The sequence below is a fragment of the Streptopelia decaocto genome (genome assembly GCF_964273445.1).
Source record: "Streptopelia decaocto genome assembly, chromosome: 12".
Classification (NCBI taxonomy): Eukaryota; Metazoa; Chordata; class Aves; order Columbiformes; family Columbidae; genus Streptopelia; species Streptopelia decaocto.
This window is the reverse complement of record NC_138667.1, coordinates 7295070-7317996: the sequence shown is the minus strand read 5'-3', so window position 1 is coordinate 7317996 and position 22927 is coordinate 7295070. Positions and strand designations below refer to the sequence as shown.

Sequence of the window (22927 nt, the reverse complement as noted above, 5' to 3'; positions counted from 1 at the left end):
CTGCTCCTGTTGCTGCCCTTTTCCCCTCTCCACTGCAGAACTCAGTGCAATCGTCCTGGGAATGTCACTAGGACGGTGGCACCAGGACCGAGGGATGACACAGGGATCCGGGGATAAACGAACAATCTCCACTTAGCTGTGACTTAATGCAGCAAAACCTCTTTCCCCACAATTACAGAGTTTTGTGCTCCCCGTCGGCTGGATGTCCCTGTGTGAACGGCCGGGGTTGCCGGGAGCAGTGGTGGGTGCCAGCCCGTGCAGCAGCCGCTGTGCAGTGGGGAGCGCCCGCGCAGTGGGACAGCGGCTGCTGTTACGTGTCATCCTTCTGCCACGCACCAGCAATCCCCGAGAAATAGCTGCCTTTGAACTGGCGGATTTTGGATGGGAGATGAATCATCTGCCTCAGTGCATCCTTTCAAGAGGGAAATAGCTTCATCCGTGTCCAGCTTCTGATCTCCTGGCTTTGCCACCGTTTCTTCAGGAGGCAATTATAGACTATGCATAGACACACACATAGCAGCAGACAAGATGCCCAGCCCAGGATGCGCAGCGCGGTGTGAGCCAGGGTGCAGCTCACTGGCCTGTTGCAGCTTGCAGCGCCATGGTCCATTATTGGTGTGGCTTTGCACAGAGGTAAAAGCACCAATAATTGCTTTTCAGTAGAGATCTGGAATGTGCTGTGGAAGGTTATGTTCCTCCAGCAGCTCAAGCTATCAGTGCTGGGAGATGTCCTTGTGAATCAGCATCTGTGCTGTGTTTGGAGAGCTCATCCCTCCCCACAGGGCTGGTGACAGAGCCCAGGGAGGTGACATCCCCCAGCCGGCACCTCCATGCATGTGGAGGCAGCTGCAGGCCTGTTGTTTGCAGAAGGTGAGTCCCTCTATAGCCAGATAACTGAAGCTTCACCCTTAAACAGCAGAATTTGGGATTGTTCAGCTGATGGTGAGCTCCCCAGTCAGCTCCCCTTAGTCGCAGCGGGACCCTGGTCCTGGGCGCTCTGTGCAGTGTGAGCAGCAGGAGCAGCCCCTGCTGCAGCGCTGCCTCTGGGGCTGCACGGGGCTGCGGGACGCTGCTCTCGCAGGAGTGATGCTCTGTGCCAGGGCACGGCACTGCCACCTGGGTCCAGGCACCCAAGGGAGTCCAGGACCACTGGTGTCTTGACTCAGTTTTCTCCAGCAAATGATACTCTCCCCAGTAACTCTCCTTGCTGCCAACAGGACCATGAAAAATTACTTATCTCCATCTTTGCAGGTTTGAGCTGCAAACACAGGTTTGGGAGCCAAAGGAGGAGCGGCACCATTTTGCCATGCACTGCACAAATCCATCAATCCCAGCAGAAAGTTCTAATACAAGCAGGGATGTCCTTGTCATGGCCATTTAACTTTCTGGGACATCAGCTACGAGGTCTCAAGCTAACAGCGAGTGGCAGCCATTTCCCAATGAACACATCTCCCATCTGCGGATTGAAAACACACGCCCGAGCGTCTCCTGGTCTCGAATTCTTGTTTAAGTGCTCCTGGCATCTCCCTCCTTTCAGCACTCGCTTCAGTTGGCAATCTAATGTTTTTCTTTCTTTTTTTAGCATGTTCCTCTTGGGAGGCTCCAAGCTCTGGGCTGGGACCTGAGAACGCCGTGTTTTGGAGAGCCTGATTATGCACTGGGGAGATGAAGGATAACGTGGATCAGGAAGGGTCTGGATGAAAGCTCATGGATTGGCTCCAAACCTCTTTGTGGTTCTCCACCCCCTGCAGTAATCACGTATTCTTGGAGACGGGTGTCAGAGGCATGGTTTGGCCTTACAGAAAGAGGGGGATGAAAAGGGGAGCGCGGTGGTCCGGAGGGTTTCACTGGGCTCCCAGTGATACACAAATGGAAGGGGCAGAAACTGCTGATCCGCAGTATCAGTCCCTTGTGTCGGCTCTCCAAACACAGACAGAAAAGCTCAACAGGGCTTGAGGAGCTTTGCATTTTGATTTCCCTTTTCCCCTTTGTTCTGAGGACTCGATTCCTCTCGATCCCTCTGCCTGAGGGGTGCCTGGTTGTGGGGCAGAGGGGTAAATTGGGGCTGGAGCACTGGGGTCCCGCAACAGGGAGGTGCTGGGCAGCCTCTCTGTGGGTGACTCTGGTCTGGGCGCCCCTGCACCCACCAGCCCCTTCCCTGCAGACTGGAAACCTGGAGGCAGAGGGTCCTCCACACATGGACATCGGGCCGAGATGGTGGTTTTGGTGTGGCTGTAAGGGAACAAAGAGCAGCAGCACTTGGCAGTTCCCAGCTCAGCTGCCCTCTGGGGTTTGAAAGCCCATGTGTGGGAGTTTGTTTTAAACACAGTCAAAAGACTTATCAGTGCTATCAGTCCTATCAGTCCTATCCTCTGTCCTTGCCCTGGAACGCTTCAGCAGTCCTTATTTCTACATTTCAGGCACTGAGCTGAAGTAAATCTGGTCTTTTCCACATGCTGCCCCAGACAAGCCTCAGGGGAAGGGCTCCATGGGGGTGAGGATGGGGCAGCCTGGAGCCCTTCCCACTGCCCATGGCATCCCTGATGGGGTGGGAGCATGGTGAAAATCTCCTGACATCCACAAAAGCATCTCGCAACCCAGGAGACTCCACTTCGGTGGGCTCCTGCCTGCTCTCTCCTGCACTGAGACCAGAAGGCAGGAAGAAATGGGAAGGGAAGATAGCAAACAGAAAGGAAAAAAGTGAAAGAAGAAGGGGTGAGGTGAATCAAGGTAACAGCTGGATCACCGTTAATGAACATTACACATCCCTCCATGACCTCAGCTGCAGGGACATGATTTAAAAGTCTTGGTTAGAAAAGTGAGCAGGAAATGAAGCAATGCTCTGAGATATGATATCTTCGCATAAATAACTGGAGGAGGAGGGTGACCAAAGGGTATGCCATTATTTGCCAATATTTTCTTCCCAGGCCCAAATGACAGTGCTGTTTTGCTGAGGCCAAAGCCTTGTGCTCAGAAAGCATCCAGCTGGTCTCAAGTACTCCTGTGAACCAGCAAGCACGGTTCAGATGAGAAACAGGTGGAGATGGTGAGAGGTGTTGAGCAGGTTCAAACCAACCCAAACATGAAAGGACCCAGGTCAAGTAAGGCCAGTGGTCTAAAGGTTTGTGTCACCTTGTACCTCCTGTGTGCAGGAGCTTTTGGAGGAGGGTTGGGTACCAGCTTGGACAAATCCAGCTCCTACTACAAGGGAGTTTGCACAATGGGACTGGGGTTCTGTGAGTGCTGCATGGCTCTGGGGGGCACCAGCGTTGTGAGAGAGTTTAACCCACAGCCCACTGGTGATTCCCTATAGGAAACAGGTCCTGGAGGAGGCTCAGGAGGAGCAACACTGCTTTAATCACGGCTTTTGTTTTTCTCAGGGATGCTCAAATAGCTCATTTCCTAGGGATCAGATCCACATGGCTGCTGAACTTCTCAGCACTGTCTCCCTCCCCAGGACTCCTCGTGTAACCCATCACGAGCCGCGCTGCCAGGTGGTCTGACACGCCGGGATGTGAGATTCCCCATGCCATCCATGCAGGCAGCCAGGAATCCACGTTTGCATTCCACCAGCCTCCTTCAGATCCCCACACCCAGGCGCCAAAACGAGGAGATTTCTGCAAATATTAACATTTCTGGCTGCTGCTTGTTTGCCTGTTCATTGTGAGTGATGCATGAAACCACTCTGATATTACACACAGAGCACAGGGCTTGGTCAAAACAGCTTTGTCCTCTCAGCCTTCCCCATGATGCGTCATGATTTGTCTCCCCAGCCAGCCCGTTACCTGGTCCAGGTGAAGGATGCGCTGTGATGCTCCTCTACTGCACTTGGATGCCCGGTTCATGGTGAGGCTGCAAAGCTTTCATAGGTGTGCCAAGCTGCCTCTGCAGGGCCTGAATTATGTGGATTTTTTTTTTTTTTTTGAGGTTTCTGACCTCAGCTCTGTACGGTAGGAATGTGGGAATGGTCTTCATGAGCTCAGTCTACAAAACCGGGCTGGACAGGCTTGGCTGCTCAAGCTGCTTGAGTCTTTCGTGGGTTATCATCCATATTCCCTGGTCAGGACACAGTAACTGTGAAATCCAGCCCTGTGGCCACATCACATCCTCAGATTGCTTTCACCTGGCTGGTCTGAGGCTGTTTGCTGTATTTATTGCTTGCATTAAAGATGCCCACAGACCCCATTTTTCTGCAGCACCCCCAAATGTCACATGTGAAAATCTTCAGCCTATTCAGTGCAAACGGAGAGGATTCATCTACCCTCAAAAGTCAGGGGGTGTTTCTGTAGAAGACCCTGCAAGAAGAACAAAATCTCTCAGTGCAGCATTTTCTGCAAAGCACAGGTCACTGGGCAAAAATCTTGTCCCTTGCTGTTTTCCTTGGGCTCTGCTATCACAGAAATATGCAGATGTGCTCCAAAATCTCACTCATTCTGGAGAAACTGAGAGTCACAACTGCTGCAGCTCAGCCACCTCCTATAACCTCAGCAGGATTTAAAAGCAGCTCTTTGCACTTGGCTCTGCCTTTCCCCTTTCATACTGTCACGCAGTGAAATCTGGAGCCTGAGCATTACCAAAGTGGTCACCAGAAACAAAACTAAAGAAATTCAGTTGCCGTTGAGTGAGATAACCCTCTCCTTTAAGGAGAAGAATTAAAGTTGCTATATCTTTGTTAAAAAATCTGAAAGATCCTCAAAAACATTTTCCTTCTGGAGCTGTCACCATAACAACGAGTTTGCAAAGGATGTGACGGGAAGGGAGCAGGGAGAGACGTGCCCCCTGTAAGCACATGGTGCCATGCCCGGCCATGCAGCCGATGGCTGCAGGTGATGCTGAGGATGAGGGTCAGGCAGCCGAGGAGGACGGACAGAGGGACAAGATGCTGTTGATGGGGAGGAGTCCAGGAGGAGGAATCCTCTGGTCCCCAAACAGGGGAAAGGACAGATGGTCAAACCAGCACAGTCCTGGGAATACTGCGCAGATCTTCTGGCCCGTTCCCGTGTCTGTGCTGGTGAGGCTGTGACAGTCTCCGTTGGGCAGTTTGCTGCCGCCCAAGCCCTGTGCTGGAGCTGTCCTGAACGGCCCCGGGGCCACCGCAGGGGCCAGCCAGGCTGAAGCTGAGGTCAGGGCCAGGCGGTGGCTTTTGGGAGGCTGCACTTTCTGCCTCCAGTTTTGACAGCACGGTGAACACCGAGAGGGAGGATCTTACCACGGGGATGAATGGATCTTTTTCAGAGCCCTGCTCTTTGCTCCCCGTTCAAAGTTCATAGATTGTTTTATCTGTAATAGAAGCCAGGCAGGCTCTTTCTCCCTCCTTTTCCAGGGGAATAAGCCAGGACACTGCCTTGCCCAGGACAGCTGTCAAAACAGGGAATACCCCACCCCAGAGACACGGCGCTGTGGCCCCTGCCACCTTGCCCCTTTGTCCGGCTACCAAGGCTGGCTGTGCTCCTCCACTTCGATCTGCAAAATGACAATGCACACCACTCTGGTCCTCAAACAAGGGTGCCATGGGAGGCTGTGCGTCTTCTGCCCAGAGCAAATGTCACCCTGAAGGAACGTGGTTTTCCCCCTGGGAAGCTTAGCATGACATGTGGCAGCATTTGGAAGCCCTGGGCGCTCACAGACGTGATGCTGTATTTCCCCTGGGACCTTAAATACATTTAATGCCTGGGGAGAAATAAGCCTCTTCTCCTTCCAGCATGAAATGGCTTTTGAAGTGGATTTGCAGGCTCCAGACTCACCTCCCTCACGTGTCTGGTCTGAGCTCTTCAGTGGAGTCTGAGTGGAAATGCTGCTCATCGAATAATAAATTGCAGGCACATGCTCCCCTGAGCAGTTGTTTGGAAAGTGTCCCACATGCCTCGTGCCAAATTTGCTGGCCAGGGAAGCTCAGTGGTATTAGCATGTTCCAGTTAATTAGGGTTGTGAGCCGTCCTTTTTGTCGCCTGGAAGAGCTGAAAGGACAAACCCAGAGCGCTGCCTTTATAAGGCTTTGTGCTTTCCAGCACTGTCTCTGCTTGGCTTGTGCATGCTCCGCTTGTACCCTGGGGACGCCGCTCTTTCTCCTGGGGGACTTGGTGACATACCCCTCTCTCAGTGTCACACGGTGGTTTCTGAGTCACATTTCTGGGGAACATGGAGCCAAATGGATTCCCAGCCAAATGCCTGGGTTTCTATCAGGAGTGGATGTGACCCTCCCGCCCCGGTAGCGCCGGTGTGCACTAACACTGCCGCCAGCCCAGCACCGCAGAGCTGAGCACGGCGTGGATGAGCTGCTCCTTGCTGACAGCTCAGGTGGGTCCCTGCAGGACTGGGCAAGATGGAGCAAGGTAATGAACCAGCAAACATGATCCTGCTGCCTCTGTGGTGGAGCTGAGCATCAGGGCTCAGTCCTGGCAACCTGGTGCCTTTTGGCAGCATCAAGCCCGTGGAAAACACGCCATGCTCTGAGTTTTTTGCAAGCACCTGCATCTCCTTCAGTCTTGACACTTAGGTACAGTTCAAGCTGGAGCTGCCATCAGCCCATCCAGCCCTGCCTGCTCCTGTTGTCACAACCCAACATTTACAGCGCCGTTTGTCATCTCAGGAGCAATGAGACTGACCACAGATTTGTAACTTTGTCATGGGCATATGAAGCAGGCATCTCCATCCTGGGACAGCAAGACCCTGCTTGCAGAACATGCTACCTAAATGAGATGGGCAACGTAGGAAGCAATCCCACAGGGCAGAAGCGTCATCCCTCAGCTGTCGCAGCAGGGACTGCGCATCCCAGCAGCCAGTCCCCCATAGTGCACGTCGTCCACTGCGCCTGTGCCAGGGTGAAGCATTTTTATCACCTCTTTTACGTACAGGGAATTGAGATACATCAAAGGATTTGCCCAGAGGCAGGCAGGGAGTCTGTGACAAACGGGGAAGCACACGCCTACCCAAAAATTCAGCCGGATTTCTAGTTTATCTGGACAACTCCTGGTGTACAATGTATCATATTTTTGCGGTCCTGGCTCTGAAGAGCTTATCTGACTGCAATTATCCTGTTTCACAGAAGCTGCTTTCTAGCTGGCTCGGTACACAAACAGCGAGCAACAACCCTCTAATAAATTAGCAAAGCTTTGAGTGCAGTGACTGGCAGAAATGGCAGCTGAATGCAGGGGCTGGCTCTGGGGTCAGAGCCGCTGGTGTCTGCCTGGAGGGACCCTGCTGAGCTGCCCGAGTCCTTCTGCCCTGATGTGAGGTTTATCAAGGGGATTTTGCATGTTGGAGCGAGATCCAGTGGTAGGAAAGGAGCAAAAAGGGTAAACCCTCCTCGGCATTAATCAACTTGATCAAATGAGCCCTGTGGGTTTGCCTCAACTGTCCCTATCTGCTCACCGCTCTGTCAGGAGCTGAAGCTTGGTGATGTGTGTCCTCTCCAGCACACAAACCCCAGTAATCTCTTTCCATATGATCTCCTCACTGATCCTTGTCCTGAAGACACCCTCAGTGTCCCCTTCTCCTGTCTGCCCCGAAGGAGAGCAGAGCTGCGGCAGTTCCAGGGTCTCCTCCTGCTTCTCCCATGCCTTTCATTGCAGCACCAGATTGCTCAGGTATTTCAGCAAAACCTTGTCGCTGATGCTATCTCTGCTCCTCCACTAATTCCAGAAATGCTCATATTGGGACAAAAAGCAGTTACGAAATGAGAACCTGCTTTTACATTCAGAGAGGGTGCAGCCAGCTTTCCATCCTCCCTCCCACCTTTGAGCAGCTTTGTGGCTAATTTAGTTCCCAAATGCATCACAGGCTCCCAAATCCATGGCATCCGTGAACTCCAGGGCTCAAATGGAAAAGGGGTTTTCATGTTACCACAACATGCTGGTGCTCCTGAAGCTGCTCAGCAAAACACAGGCTTGACACCACAGGAAGGAGCAGTGGAAATATTTTGGTTACACGCAGGTGGAATTAAACAGATGTTTGAAAAATGAAAAGCTGCTTTTTGAAGTATGTCAGTGTTGCTGCTCCAGATGAAGCAGGATGAACTGGAGCATCTGGAAGCCTTGGTAACAGATTTCTTAGAGATTTCTCCCAGGGAACAATCAGATAATATGCCTTTCTTTATGACAGAAGTTGAGCTACAGAGTATGGTTTACAGCTGCAAAGTGTTCTGACCGAGGATCTGCCTGCGTTCTGAGGCAGAGCAGATCATGGGCCGATGAAAAGGCAGCCCTCTGCCCCACTTCTTGGCCTTTTGACATCCTTTTTTCTCCCTGGAGCATAAAATCCATTGTTGTATACTCAGAAGAGCAGATGAGCAGATTCGCTTTTGCCTAATCAAAACCCAACCACTGGGAAAGGCTTTTGGGCTGGAAAGATCCTTTGAAAGATCCCATTGTGTTGGAAAGGACACGAGGCTACCAGCACACCTGTACAGGTGTTCGTGTGTACCTTGTGTGTGCAAATATCTCAGGGTTAGAGGTCCTGGCACCTCTGTTTGGGGCTGTGGAGCCTTCGACACCTTGGGATTGTGCAAGGGACCATCCTTGTATTTCCCCATCTTTGTACTTCGGGGTGTAGTTGCGGATTGAGGCTGGGAAGACCCTCAGCTGCTTTGGGATCTGCTGTTAATAGCTGCATGAGGAGGTCTCTTTGCACCTCGGTGTTCATGCTTCCAGACAGGCTCTGCCACAACTGCTCCTCTCGACCCACCAAGAAGAGAGAGGCTCTGCCACAGCACACCTGGGTGCCCTTTCGCTGGCGAGAAGCCGCGGGCCGGGCAGCATCGGGGCTACGCTGCCTGTGCTCGCTGCCGGCAGTGGTTCTGCTGCAGCTGGGTGAGATGAGGCAGGCTGGCAGGCAGCCTGCATCTGCGGTGCTGGGAGAAGAGCCTGGATCCCGGAGAGGGAGCTGGAGGGTGCAGAGGGAGTGGGGGCCAAACTTCAGCTCTGTGGCTGCCAGCTGGAGCGACAGGCGTGTTGAGAGCTCAACCTTCCCGTCCAGCACTGCTCCATGTCACAGATGGATCACTTGCAGGGGGATGATTTGTATCTGCATGCATCACCATGGATCATGGGCAGCTCTCCCTTCACGGGCTCTGCCTGTTCTGCCATGCACAAGGTCGTTTTGGCTGACTAAGTTATCTGGTCGAAGAGGTGAGTTGATGCTTGGGAGCATCGTGGGTTTTGGTGCTGACCTCTCTGCTGGACCCATGAGACCGTGGGAGAGGACGGTCTTGGGGACTTGCACTGACTGATCCATGATTTAAGGGTTTGCATTTGCTGTCATCCAGCAAATACCACGTGCAAAAAATGACTGGAATTTACCCCATGGCCCTGATGAATGTTCACAGCTTCAGGCTGCAGCGAGTTTCTCTCTTGTCAGTCACTGCCTTTTCCCCAGGCACCTTACTCCAGCCCAGGGAAGAGAAAAGTGGGGAGCTGTAGCAAAGTACTGTGGGGAATGGGCGGAAAAATCTTAAGCCAGAAGAGAAAGGTGGAAAAAAATCTTTCTCTTGAGCAGAAATCAACCATCCAAGGCTGAGGACCCTAGAGAGGAGTATCCATCCACTGGGAACACGTGGAATAGCACACACCACTCACATCCCATTAGCTGTGCCTTGCCTCTCCCTGTGGATTGCTGGGACACAGCAATGGCCCCTTTCAAGCGTGTTTGTCTTGTCCCACTCCCCTCCATGCTCTCCAGAGCAGCTACATCAACAGCCTCAGGGAAAACAAAGACACAAGACTCCCACAAAAATCCAGCTAGTGCAGCTGTTGGATTTGCTTGTCTGTCGGCGCCAACCTTTCCTTCCTCAAGGGGAGGTGGGGAGAGGAGAGGGAAGGATAAGACTCATGAGGACCCTTGTCTGAGTCTTGGGTTCAAATGCCACATTTTGTGTGATTTACTTCAGGAATGTTCTCACTCTCCTTTTTCTGCCGAGCCATTGGAACATTTTCTTTTTGCTGGTGTATCGTGACTTCTGTGGCACATAAAGCTGATTGAAAACCCTCTCTGTTTCCATTCTCACAGAGGAAAGGAAACCAACGTACACTGTGGGGCTGAACAGCAAGGCTCCTCTGATAAACTTCTAGTTGTAGATACTCAAAGCCGAGAAGTGTCCTCCTCCCTAACCTCTGGGAGCATCCCAGCCCAGATGAGCTGCAAACTCGCAAGTTGCCCGTGGTGGAAATCCTATGCTGGGAACACACTTGACATCTTCTCTTTGAAGGCAAAACCTATGGCCAGGTAGGGAGCTGTGTTTCTCCTGCTTCCCTGTGCTGCCTGCAGGATGCTTCCCTGGACTCTTGTGAGCTTGGATTTGGCACATGAGGATGCTGCTTTTGTGCCTCTCCCTCTCTCTTGCTCCAGACATGTGGGCAGTGCTGAGCACCCTAAAATAGAAACTCACTTGGATTCTTAGCTCCACACTGAATCTGGCTCTGGAACAGACCGAGCCATTGCCAAGTGGCTAAAACTTCTCACCATTACTTTTATGTGCATCCCAAGAGTGCCTGAGGCCTGTCCCACAGCAGCAGACTGCTCTGCGTGGGGGGCTGTACAAACACACAGGCAGAGGTGGGTGGGGGGAGGTCTGTGAAGGCTCTGCGGAGCTGCAGGACCTGCAGACCGCTTGCTGCAGGGGAGATCCACCCTTGGACAATACCACACCAGTCCTGATGAGTTTAAAGCTTGAGTAGATGGGAGAGCTGTAGAGTGAGGGTGGATGGACACTTGCCCAGGTCAATGCCACCGATGAGGAGGCTGCAAACCTCCAGCTCCCACCACCTTTCCCTGGAGAGGGAATTGGATGTGATGGAAAAGCGTCTCTCTCCTTGATGCAAGAAGCCCCTCAGTGGCTGAACACTGTATAAACAGCAGCAGCAGGCTCCCTCCCCTTTTCCATTTCTGTTTGTTAAACACACGCTCCCTGCCTTTCTCTCATTCAGGAGCTAACACAGCATCCAGATTTATAAGACGGGGGCTGCCAGTCACCCTGCAAAGAGGCTGCTCTCCGGATGCGCAGGCTGGGGTACCAAAGCTACCCCCGGCGATGAAGCATCCTCCGGCAACCCAGATCCTCGCCTGACTTCCTCGCTTTTCAGAGGACAGTTGCAGAAAAGTGCTTTTCACCCCTTTGCCACAGGTTGATTGCCAGAGAGTGGAGAGGACGAAGCGCTCCATCCTGGCCAGCAATGAGACGATAACTCGAGGTGAGCGGCTCGGTTCCTGAAGGAGGACGACACTCTGGCCTTTGCAGGTGAGTCGGGGAGGGCTGATCCAAGTGGCAGGGCTGAGATGGAGCCAGGTCTTGGCCATGCCACATGGTTTGAGCAAAAAGGGTCCGAGCATCTTTGGGAAGCTGAATTTGGGGATGGACAGCCCTGAGAGCTAGAATAGAGAAAAAGTGAACAAGGAATATCAGCAGGAGAGTTTTGAACGGTCCCCAAGCAGAAGCAGGGAGTCCGGGAAGCAGGATGCTGAGCGAGCACCGTCAGGAGAGCAGGTTGCTCCAGGAGGCTGCAGAAACCAGGCACGTACAGCTACAGAAGCAGCGTGCTGCAGGTGTGGGGCTGAGTTGCGCGGCTATCTGAGAAATCCTGATCTCTCCCACAATCTGCCTCCTTGTGTCTTGGTACAAACCTCCTGTCAGCTCCTCCGTGCTGGGACTGCACACGTTGCTGGCACTTGTCTTGCTGCCAGAGACCAGTGCTCTCAAAAACAGAGATGCAAAGGGAGATAGGGGGCTGCATGAATAAAACTGGTTCTTGTTTGCTCTCTGCACTCATTGCATATTAATTCTTGAACAGAGAGAGCCTCTTATAGTCCTGTTGTAGCCTGAATTTCACCTACAGAGTTTCTGGTCTGTCCCAAAGCAGGATACTGGGTTTGCTCCCTTGTTGTTCTGTTAGTGGGTTGTTATTTCCCTTTCCTCCCTTGTCTTATCTACCCCAGACTCCCTAAATTTCAGGAGGTAACAGACTCCCCAGGTTAGCCAGGATCATTCCACCACGCTATTTCTTCCCTTCTACAGCCCCAACAACTGTTGTGTCTCCATCGCAGTGTCACCCGCTGAGCCCTGTCCCTGGCATCCTTGCTCTGCTCCCATGACATGTCCCACAGCGCAGAGGGACTCTGCACTGCTCCCTCCTGCCTTTTGCAGGAAAAAATTCCAGGAGAAAGCCTGTATCCCTGCCAAATCTCTTCTCATCACCTCCTTTATCACCCTGTCCTGAGCTGAGTGACTAAGACATCCTCCTTGCCTCGTCCCCTTCAGAGGCTTTTGTGGCTCCAGCGTGGGCAAGGATGTGCAGATATTTAGAACAAGGAACCACAAGAAATTCCTGGTGTATTTCCTCCTCCTTGCACTTTGTCTCCTGATGCCAGTTCTACCCTGGGTCCCCTGGGAGCAGCTCCGAGGCCCCAGAGTTTTGCAAGTGCAGGGGTGGCAGTACGTGTCTGATGCTGTTAGGTTTCTTCACCAATGGGCCTGATCTGGATAGATAATTTACAAAGCTGCAGCAGATGATGGGCAGGCCAGAGGGTCTTCCCTTCTGCCGTAGCGTCATAGTGGGGCAATTACCCCTTCACCAGAGATGGAAGCACCTGGGACAATTTCTGTCTGCTCTTTGGCTTCAGGAAGTCATCCTAGAGCTGCTATTTGCCCTGAAACCAGCCCATCAAACAGAGAAGGCAAAACACGCTCCCTTACATCATTCACATTTTGCATTTTCATGCTGCTCCTGAAATCTATGTTCAGGTTTTAACCAGAGAGATGCAGAGTCCTCTTTGGTGGTGAGTGCAGGAGGCTGGAGTTAGCAAACTTGGGCTCTGTTCCCAGCCCGAGGGAACTCAGGCGTGTTCAGGGCTGAATGCTGCTGCCTCTCCAGTGCCGCAGGGGAACATGAAGGTGGTAAAAGGTGGCTTGCCCCAAGGTGACAACTGGGTTCTGATGATGAGGAACAGTCTCAGACCTCTTTGCCACAGACACCTGACTGCTGCCAGGTGTGGGGCTGGGGATGAGATGGGTCAGTGCTCCAGACTGGGCTGCTGGAGGTGAAGGGGTTTCATGGAGCTGAGCTGCTTTGGAGAAAGGACACAGCATGGAATAAATCTGTGAGCCGAGCCATGAAAAATTCCATCAGCCTCTGCCCTCACACCCCAGTGCTGCAGTAGAAAGAGGCTGTGGCTGTCATTAGCCAAATTCAGAGCAGAGAGCAGAGGCTGGGCCAAGTCCTTCCACTCCTTCCTTTTAAATCAATGATAACTCCGATAGGATTTTAATTCCTGCCTACGGTCTGAACAATTTTTGTCCTTACCTCCCTTTTTTGTGCACCTCTTGTCCCCATGCTGGCTACAGCGATCCCAGTCTCACTGCTTGGGACAAAAAGAGGAATTTTAATTAACAAACTCTGTTTCCTCCAGCCCTCTGCCCACCCCTCCAGCCCTCCTTTCTGAACCCTGCCAGGCTTTGTAGATGGCTCTTCCAGGCCTGGATGTACCCTGACAGATCAGGACCGGGCTGGCTGCATGCCTGGGGCTGCAGCAGGGACACAGAGGGATCTGGGGCAGCCCCAGGGAGCAGATGTCGATCCGAGTCCCGAGGATCTAGTCCAGGCTCTCTGTAAACATGTGCTCAGCAGAGGGCTTAGATTTTGCAGCTCCTCTGTGCTTCCCCCTCCCCCTGGCACAGGGCGCAGTGCTTCTGCCTCATCGGGAGTCATCCCTGGGTCCCAGCCCTGCATCAGGCTGAATCCCAGCTGGAGGAGAAGGTGAGAGCAGGATCCATGCAATGCCCTGCTTCTGCATCCCTTCATGGCAGCCCAGTGCAGAGGAAAGGGCCTAGGGTAGTATTTCTATGTCCTCCTGGTCTGCCCTGTTGATTTTTTCTCCCAAAAGCAGCTGGCTCTCAGCTCCAAGGATTTTTCCATCCAGCCTGGCAGGCCCACTGGACATGGGAGCGTGTGCCTGGTAGCAGCTGCACATATGCCAGCACTCCCATTTCTGGCTGGAATGGACCTCAATCCACTCCTAGCAGCATCCCCGCGACCTCCAGGAAGCCCCTGGAGTGGCAACATTTATTATGACCATTTTGCCGCTTAATTAAAATGCCTTAATTGATTTTTAATAGTTCCCCTTTGGAAAAAAAAAAAAAAAACAAAGCAAACCAAATCAAATAATAAGTCCATTAAGGTCATTTTGTTAGGAAGCGAAACAGCTCCAATAATCATGATGTTCCTGGCTCCTCTCAGATGGTGGGTAGCTGCCAGTCTCCAGTGAGAGGAAACAGCCTGAGATGTGAACACGGGAACTGGCAGCCACCTGGTGGGTGAGATAGGGAGAAGGGAAAGAAGTGTCCACATGACTTGGGTACCAAAGATAAATGAGACAGGCAAGCCACAGAAAAGAGGATAGTGATAAAGAAAGTGATAAAGAAAGTAATGCTAGACAATATGGAAGGTAGAAAAAGCCAGATGGAGAGGAAGCAGGGAAAGCACAGACACTGAGAGTGTGCCCAGCCCTTGATGTTTCCTTCATAGATCTTGCTCTGCTGGCAGTGAGGTTTGCTTTGGGGCCTGGGGCAGCACGGGGAGGCTCCGGGCTGGGCTGCGTGGGTCAGGCTCTGTGGAAGAGGCTGTGGCTGTGCCACCTGCCCAGGGTCCTGCCTGTTTCCTTGCTCTGTTTCCCACTGTCTTGGATGAGCAGGGTGGCTTTGAGCTCCTCTCTCCTGTCTTAGAAGGTGGGGCACCCTTTTATCTTTGGGGTTACCTTCCCAGGGCTGGGGGCAACTGTGTCATGGCGGTCTGAGATCACCCTAAAGCAAACCGTCACCCCAGCAAATCCACCCATTTTTCCCCTCCTGCTGCTTAAAAGCTTACCTTCCTACCCTATAACAGTAGCTATAAGGTCTCCATTATCAGAGTGTCTGAGCCCAACAACTGCTTTTACAGGAATCATTGGCATAAATCAGCTGTCAGAGTCAGACAAGTTGGGCAAGCCAACAGACGTGGGGAGGGCAGGAGAAAGAAGTGTGCAAGGATGTTCTACTGCAGGCAGCCCTTTTGATGGGTCTCTGCAGGGGTCTGGGTTTGCAGCTGGCCAGGCAGGTTCCTGGGAGCAGCTCCCAAAGGGCAATCACAACCCTTGCTCTGAGGAGCGATAAAAGAACAAGCAGCCATTTATTTTTAATTACAATGTAATTGCTGCCACCTTTACCATCTTGCCACCATTATTTTACGTGATTTGTTTAAGGAACTAGCTGAAATGCAGGTGTTCTGCCGAGAAAGCGTTCTCTCTTCCCAAGGACAAGCTGTCCTTAAACATTTGGACCTGAGGAACCCACCAGCACCCAGTCGGCAGTGCTCCCATCTAACAGGTACAAACCCAGAGCCGTTCATTCCTCAGGGAGGCCAAGAAGGCAGGCTGCCTTTAATTTCCAGCTTCATTTAAGCCCTGTGCCTCCCTCCCTCCGTGGCAGGGTATTATCCCCCTCTCTGCAGGTTGGAGAAAACATGATGCTCTGCAGACCACCCTGTTTGGGCAGAGCGATGATTTTCGCTCACTTTTGATCAAGTGTGCAGTGGGAATGGGGGCCCCACACACAACGCTGGGGAGATGTGAGGGGCCACGTCCACCCCAGTAGCAATTCTGAGACACGGAGGCTGAGAAGGAGCCAGGAACAGAGCTGGCTTTCCTCCTGCTGTGTTTGGACTGAACGAAAACCCTGCAGCGACAACACCACGCTGTTACAACAGCACCGAACGCCAGCTGCAGGTTCCAGACTGAGTCAGTTCTGGCTCATCAGTCGGTCCCCCTGCTCCCGAAGCCACACTCACGCAGATGTTTGAGCACCACGTGGCAGGAGTCTCGCTAACACTTGGACTTTGGCTCTCAGGCCTGTTTGCTCCTGGACGCTCAGCAGCAGCTCTGCGGGAGGCTTGTTCACAGCCTCGGCGGTCTGTCCCCTCCACATGCATGTCCCTGCGGGAGCTCCCTCCTCTGCAGAGCTGGCGGATGCCCGAGTGCCACTGACACTAAGGGGACAGACAGGTTCATTTAGAGATCCTCAGCAGAATGATGATGGCACTAAATGATGGTTACAATTAAAGCTTTGGTTACAATTAAAGCTGTATTTTCTTAACAAGCTATTATGAATAGTATAGCACAGAATTTATTCTTAGAATGGCACAGGATTTCTACAAGGTGAATCAATGTAGTACAATCTATAAGCAGCACAATACAGAATTTATAGTACAACTTATTATTTCTAATCACCTAGACCATATGATTTTTAATCATTTAAGAAATACAGAATTTATAATACAACTTATGATTTCTAATCACCTAAGTAACACAGAATTTATAATAGAACTTAGATTACGATTTCTAACCATCTGGACCCCCTGCAGATTGGGTCAAATCTTAGTACATGGTTTGCTGTATCTATATAACACTCAGAATCTAGACTCAAAAGTCATTAAAAAGATGAGTCACTCCATCCTCAGAGGAAGCAGAGGACAGTGGCAGTGTCCCTGGCCACAGCGGGGCACGGGTCTCACTGTACTTAGGACTTGTAACTGCTTGATTTTATGGACAGGGCTCTGGATGCTGTTCAGCTTCCCTGTTCATCTGACGGGGCCATCAAAACCTGTCTGGCTGGCTTTCAAGGCCAGCAAGGAAGGGAGTAATCATCCTGGTGCCCAGGAGCCTTGAGGCTGGCAGGGAGGGGAAGAATAAAACTGTTCAGTTTGTCTGCTTGGTTCACAGGACCTGATAACGAGGGAAAGGGTGTGAATATGTGACCCGTTTGGCCACAGAGAATGGCTGCTTAACTCATAAAATGGCATTAGTTATGCTAACCATGTTACCTGGGGTCAGGAGCAGGGGGTACTGGTCTTAGGTAGTAGCATCACTAGCAGGAGCAGTGGTGGAGACTCATGCAGAGACAGGGTGGCAGATATTTTCACCTGGAGATGTGAGAAATAAGAAACTGAAAAAAACCACTACTGCATGATTTTGAAATAAATCGTTTTGGGTAGGTGGAGAAGAACACCTTGAATTTGAGGTTGTCTTGTTGTTTTTCTCCTTTCCCAGTTCTAAGGAGTTAGGACTCGGCATTTTTGTAGGCAAGTAAATCTCATTCAAGATGACTGATGCCATCATAAATTTCTTCCATTAGCCCCAAGAGGTCCCAAATTTCGGCTTGTTTGAAGCGACTTCCCTGTTTTGCAAAGCCTGTCCTGAAGAAGTAGGAGAGGCTGTGTGTAAAGGGGCTTCATGAGCAGGAGATCTTTCCAGTACCTACCAGTCTGGCCCTGGCTGGTTGAGGGTTTTTTTCCTGTTCAGTTCAAACAAACAGAATCTCAGAAACTTGCGTGAAAAGTTGCATTTTCCCTTGACTTTTCCTTGGGGAATCGATCACAGGCTCTAACAGGAGGTGTAAGAGAGGTGAAAAGCCATTTGGTGTGAGGAAGGATGTGGGGTGAGGGAGAAGGAAGGAGGATGTCACTGCTGCTGCTGTTTAGCCTGAAATGGTGTGTGGGACATGCCCTTTGAGTCTCAGCTCTTGCAGATGCTCTGCTATCTCCTGTGCCCTCACTTCTGCTGTGTCTGTGTTCCAGACCTCCTTCTCCTCCTGACGGAAGGGCTCAGGCCAGCCATGGGATTGTTGGAGGGAGCCAACAGCACCCTCACCATGGAGAAGACAGCATTAGACGAGAAGCTGCCCCAGGGCTGGCATGCCAAGGACTTTGTCACACCTAGCCAGGATCTCGCAGGGTCCCGCAGTGTTATGATGGACAGCACCAAGATCCTGGGGGTCCAGGTTGTTCTGATTGCTGCCTACTCCCTCATCATTCTGCTGGGATTCATTGGCAACTCCTTGGTCATCTACATCATAGTGAAGTACAAGACTATGAGGACCGTCACAAACTTCTTCATAGCTAACTTGGCCCTGGCAGACCTGATGGTGGACACGCTCTGTCTGCCTTTCACCCTGGTGTACACACTCCTGGACGAGTGGAAGTTTGGAGCTGTTCTTTGTCATCTGGTCCCTTATGCTCAAGCTCTGAGTGTCCATGTGTCCATTCTCACCCTGACTGTGATTGCCCTGGATAGGTACCGGTGTATTGTTTTCCATCTGGACAGCAGGATTTCCAAAAGGCTCAGCTTCACCATCATCACCATCATGTGGCTAGCAGCAGCTGTCCTAGCAGGTCCTCTGGCCATCTTCAGAGAGTATCGGTATGAGGAAATCCCATCCATCAACCTCAAAATGGCTGTCTGCTCAGAAAAATGGCCCTCTGGTAATAACAGAGATGCCACTATCTACAGCCTGTCCATGCTCCTCCTGCAGTATGTTTTTCCTCTTGCAATTATTTGTTATGCTTATACCAGGATCTGGTTCAAGCTGAAAAACCATGTCAGTCCCACTTCTAGGAATGAAAACCAGTGCCGGAGGAGGAAGACAACCAAAATGCTAGTGATGGTAGTTGTGGTATTCGCAGTCTGTTGGCTACCCTTCCACATATTCCAGCTTGCCATTGATCTTGATCTGGTTCTTATCTTCCATGAGTACAAACTCCTGTACACTGTCTTCCACGTCGGAGCCATGTGCTCTACATTTGTCAACCCCCTGCTCTATGGATGGATGAACAAGAACTACCGGAATGGTTTCCTTATGTTCTTCCGCTGCCAGAACAAGCCAGAAAGCATCCACACTGAAGGCTCAGTTAGAGGGAGGTCGTACATCTTCAGGACCAACACCCTAAACGGGAGCATGAAACAGACTCCTGGCAATGGACCACTGCCCACAGAGGTTTAGGGCTGGGACATCCACCTCCAGGACTGAGCCCAGAGACATTCTTGGGTGAATGTCTTTTTATTTTGGTGGGATGTTGTGTTGCCAAAACATTATAGCTACCACAGCCACATAGAAATACTCCCCTGTATCTCTCAAAACAATAAATTCGGTGTATTTCTGTCTGATGAAACACATTAATTTGTCCATTCTCTGTGTTCAAGTTATACATGCAGAAGCGTGAAAAATCACACACAGAGGAGGCTTTCATTTAGCCACCAAAATATGCCCTTTTTGCTATTTCCATTTGCCAAAGTGGGTTTCTCAACCTTTTACCCCCTGGCATATTACACATGACAAATGCAGAACCTATATTGTGTACGCTTGCTCATCTGTATGTCTCCTACCCAAAAGCCATAATGATCCATCTGGTTAATGCCTCCAAGGGGAGGGAGACCGACCCTCTTCTGCAAACAGGGGTAGTTAGTGCCATCACTCCACAGGCCTGGGAAGGAAACAGGCTGGTGCAGGTTGAAGCTGAGCAATCCAAGATCTCTTGCAAAGCATTTGCGTGAATTTGCATCTGCAGCCCACAGAGTGAGCTCTGGTCCTCAGAAAGCCCAGGAGGGGGCAGTGACACTACTGACCACAGATTCCTGTACAAGTGCCAAAGCAAGGCTTTGGGGACACCTCATTAGGCAGGGAGCTTGTGAGCCGGTGCCCTGGATTTAGCGAGGAGAGAGCAGGCAAGGAAGCAGATAAGAAAGGTAAGAGCAGCTGATCAAGAGAACTGAAACTAAAGCCAGGTGTTTGGCAAAGGGGATTTCCTCCAGAGCATGAGATGTGGCTCCTGCCGTGCAACAACTTGACGGGTGCTAGAATGACCAGAGAGGCAAAACTGCGAACGACACCACTCTCCAGGGCAGTCAGGGTTTTAAAGCTTTACTCTTTCTGGGGTTGGAGATATTATAGTATGGGTGCTTCAGTTCAGAAGATGGTTATAACCTGCTTACATGGTTATCGCAGATGTGTTGTCTTCTGGCAGAAGAGAACATGGAGACAAAGAAAGATGTATTCTTTCACTCCAAACTATACGTTCTCTTCCTTAAGGCTGTGTCAGCTGGGGAGCATATTTTTAGCTCCGCCATCAAAGGAGGCTTGATTGCTACTGTGATCTCAGCAGCTCGTCATTGGTGTTGTCTCTAAAAGTCAGCGTTCATCAGATTGGAAAGCAACTCCCAGATGCAGGAAAGAGACTCAACAGACCTCCTCATTAAAGATAAAAAGAAAAACTTTGATTTGTAGGTCTTCACTGGAGCAAGGGCAAGAGGTAAGAGGACTTGCAGCACTGAGCATGTCAGCCTGGATCAGGCTGCTGGCCTGTCACATCTGGAGTCCTCAAGAGATGAATTGTCAAAGGACTTATTTGAAAATCTAGCTCTCCTGCCTCCTCCCCAGCTTGACCTGCTTCTGGCCCTTGTTCTACAGCTCAGCTTCTCACTGCCACACTAGATTTTAATCTCTCTGTTTATTTCTTTCTCTTGTGCCCTGCTTCATTTTCCTAAACAGATGAAAGAAAGTGGTCCCTGGATCCCTCCTGAGAGGCATCGCTGCCAGGCAAGGGCTGCAGACCACACTTGTGGGCTCCACACTTGGAAGCATGGGCACGCTGATGTCTAATAACCTCCCCAGCACCTGATTCTGCAGATCACAGCCCGTTTTTCTTTTCAGGGAGCTTCAGACTCAATGAAGATCCTGTCAGGAAGTCATTGATGTTCCATTAAAAGGGTCATCTGCTTCCTGACAGGCCAAGACAAGATGGAAGAGCCAAGACACAAGCAAACCTGCCCCATGAGAAGTGCCATGGCATGATGGCAGGAATTTGCTGTTTCATCCTGACAGAAGGAGGAGGATATTCTCCTCCACAGCGCTGGTTAATTCTGTCCCTACCTAATGAACCGGTCACTTCTACAATCCATCCTCCCAAAGAACTCTCCCTGTGTTTCCATCAAACTCCAAGATACAAGGAAATGTTTATGTTTCAAAATCAGCTTAAATGAGTGGAAAGAATTCAACTATTACCAATAAACACTTCAGAAAGTGATTTAACACTCAATATATGTCAGAGTAAAATAACACATCCAGAAATGCAACCTTGGAAGCCAATCATGCTGCCAGCTGAGATGGATGAGGAGCTAAATTGCTCTTTTAGGGGCCTTGCCAAAGGTTTTGTCCTGTGACACCACACACAATATCTGACTACAGAGCAAGGCAGATAGTGACATTATGAATGACTGTTTAATTCTGAGCCCAAACTTTGAAACTATATATGGATAAATAAATAAATAGATCCCAGCTCTCCACAAATAAATACTGGCAATGGCATTTATAGGGCAGAGGGATTGTTATGTTGGAGCAAATGGAGAAGGAGAAACTATTTACTTGGAGTTTAACAGCAAAGTTCTGTTTGCTTTATGTAATACACTTGTTCAGCTTTACTGGTGGACTTCTGCCCGCGAACTTGCTGCTTTTTCCTTGCCGTTGGAAAAAGCTACAGCCTTCCACATTCACTGCAAGCAGGAAAATGAGTTCTCAGTTGTGTAAACATGTCCCCATGGAAAACCACAATGCCTCTATCAAGGGAAGGTGGCCCTAGTGTCCACTGCCGGACAGGACAAGAGAAGGTGGAGAACAAGGAAGCAAAGCTTCTTACCAAAGGCTGATTTGGAAAAATAAATGGTATGTTATAGACTGTCGTGACTGCATGGAATACAGAAATTAATTTGTTTCCATGAAACACAAATTTGTTGGAGATGACCGTTCCCCAAATATTAAAACTTCACTAAAGATGGTCTTACTGCCATGATCAGTTCTGTGAAACAAAAGACCGGAAGCATTTTAAGTTTTTGAACTGTTTAGAGCTCAGGACAGGGCATGACCCTGTTATTTTGGTGTCAAGAGCAGATCCTCCAGTAGTTGCAGATATTCTTGGAGTGAAAGGCATCTTCCCACTGCCTGCTCCTTGCGGAAGGTCCATCAGTGAATGCCCGCCAAGCTGGGCTCCTCTCCGCAGAGCTGGCCCTGGTGTTACTGATGTGGGATGGAATGACTCATGCCAATGGCACAACAGCTGAGAGGGATAAGGTATTTCATTACAGAGTTAGAAACATGGTGACGAAAATGAAAATTAACAAGTGTTTCATCAAAGCTTGTCTGGAAGTCAGTGTTGCTCCTGGTGACCAAACAGATTTCCCCCAGGGCTCCTCCTGACTCTTGCTGACATCATTCTTAAAGGGCTGCTTCACTGAACTGACCTGAGGATATTTCAGAGTTTTTAGGAGACAGGTTCTGAATTCTATGAGAAACACCCTATTTCTTATGCTAGGACACTCTTTCTGGTCACATAATACAAATCTTGTATTATTAAAAGTACCGCTAAACAGTTCTTAATTGCCAAGTGAGCTCTAGCAGATGATTAACTCTGAATAGACAGCACAGGTGGGGATGCCTCTAACTGTCCCATGCAACCATTACTCACATGCCAGACAAATACAGGAACAGCTGAGACATGGCAACATCATAATTTAAAAACAGCAGCATCAATAACTGTTTTTCTTTATTACACGCTGCTCTAAGATCTCTCAGGAGTCACAGAGTCTCTTATCAAACTTCCAGGCTTGACAAAGCACATAGAAATTTGCAGAGCAAAGGCTGAGCTTTGGACACAGAAGGCTCTCTGAGCACTAGAAATTTTACCTCTAAAACACTTAGTTTGCTCTGGAAATCCCTTCCCATTTGATTTCCAAAGCATATATGTCTGTAACAAGCTAATGTGCGTAAAGAGGGCAAAGGTCTGGGCTTTTTACTTCTCCTTGTCTTAAGGCAATAAATACAGCCAGCATTTAGATCAATGCAGGGAGAGCTGGTCCTTCGGTCAGGGCACTGTTAGAACCAAAGACGTGACACACTCCTGCGTAAGCCTGTGCTTCATTCCGCTCCTATAAAAGCCGTTTTCATCCCCTCATGGCTCTCTGCCCTGCAGTAACATGTGGCCTCTCCCATTACCCATGGCAGCCCAAGCCAACAATGTCAAATGGCACATGTTTTATTCAATAAGCCCATAAATGTATTGGCAGAAACATTGCTCTGAGCTTTTCA

The 22927-nt window shown here is 50.4% G+C and overlaps 1 protein-coding gene across 1 annotated transcript; it reads left to right on the top strand.

Moving 5' to 3' along the window:
• Positions 1-17629: 17629 nt before the first annotated feature.
• LOC309445157 (neuropeptide Y receptor type 2-like) lies at positions 17630-18793 on the top strand (the record flags this gene model as incomplete). The annotated part of the gene is made up of 1 exon (XM_082063667.1): positions 17630-18793. The coding sequence occupies one exon, from the start codon at positions 17630-17632 to the stop codon at positions 18791-18793; it is 1164 nt and encodes a 387-aa protein (XP_081919793.1).
• Positions 18794-22927: the final 4134 nt, after the last annotated feature.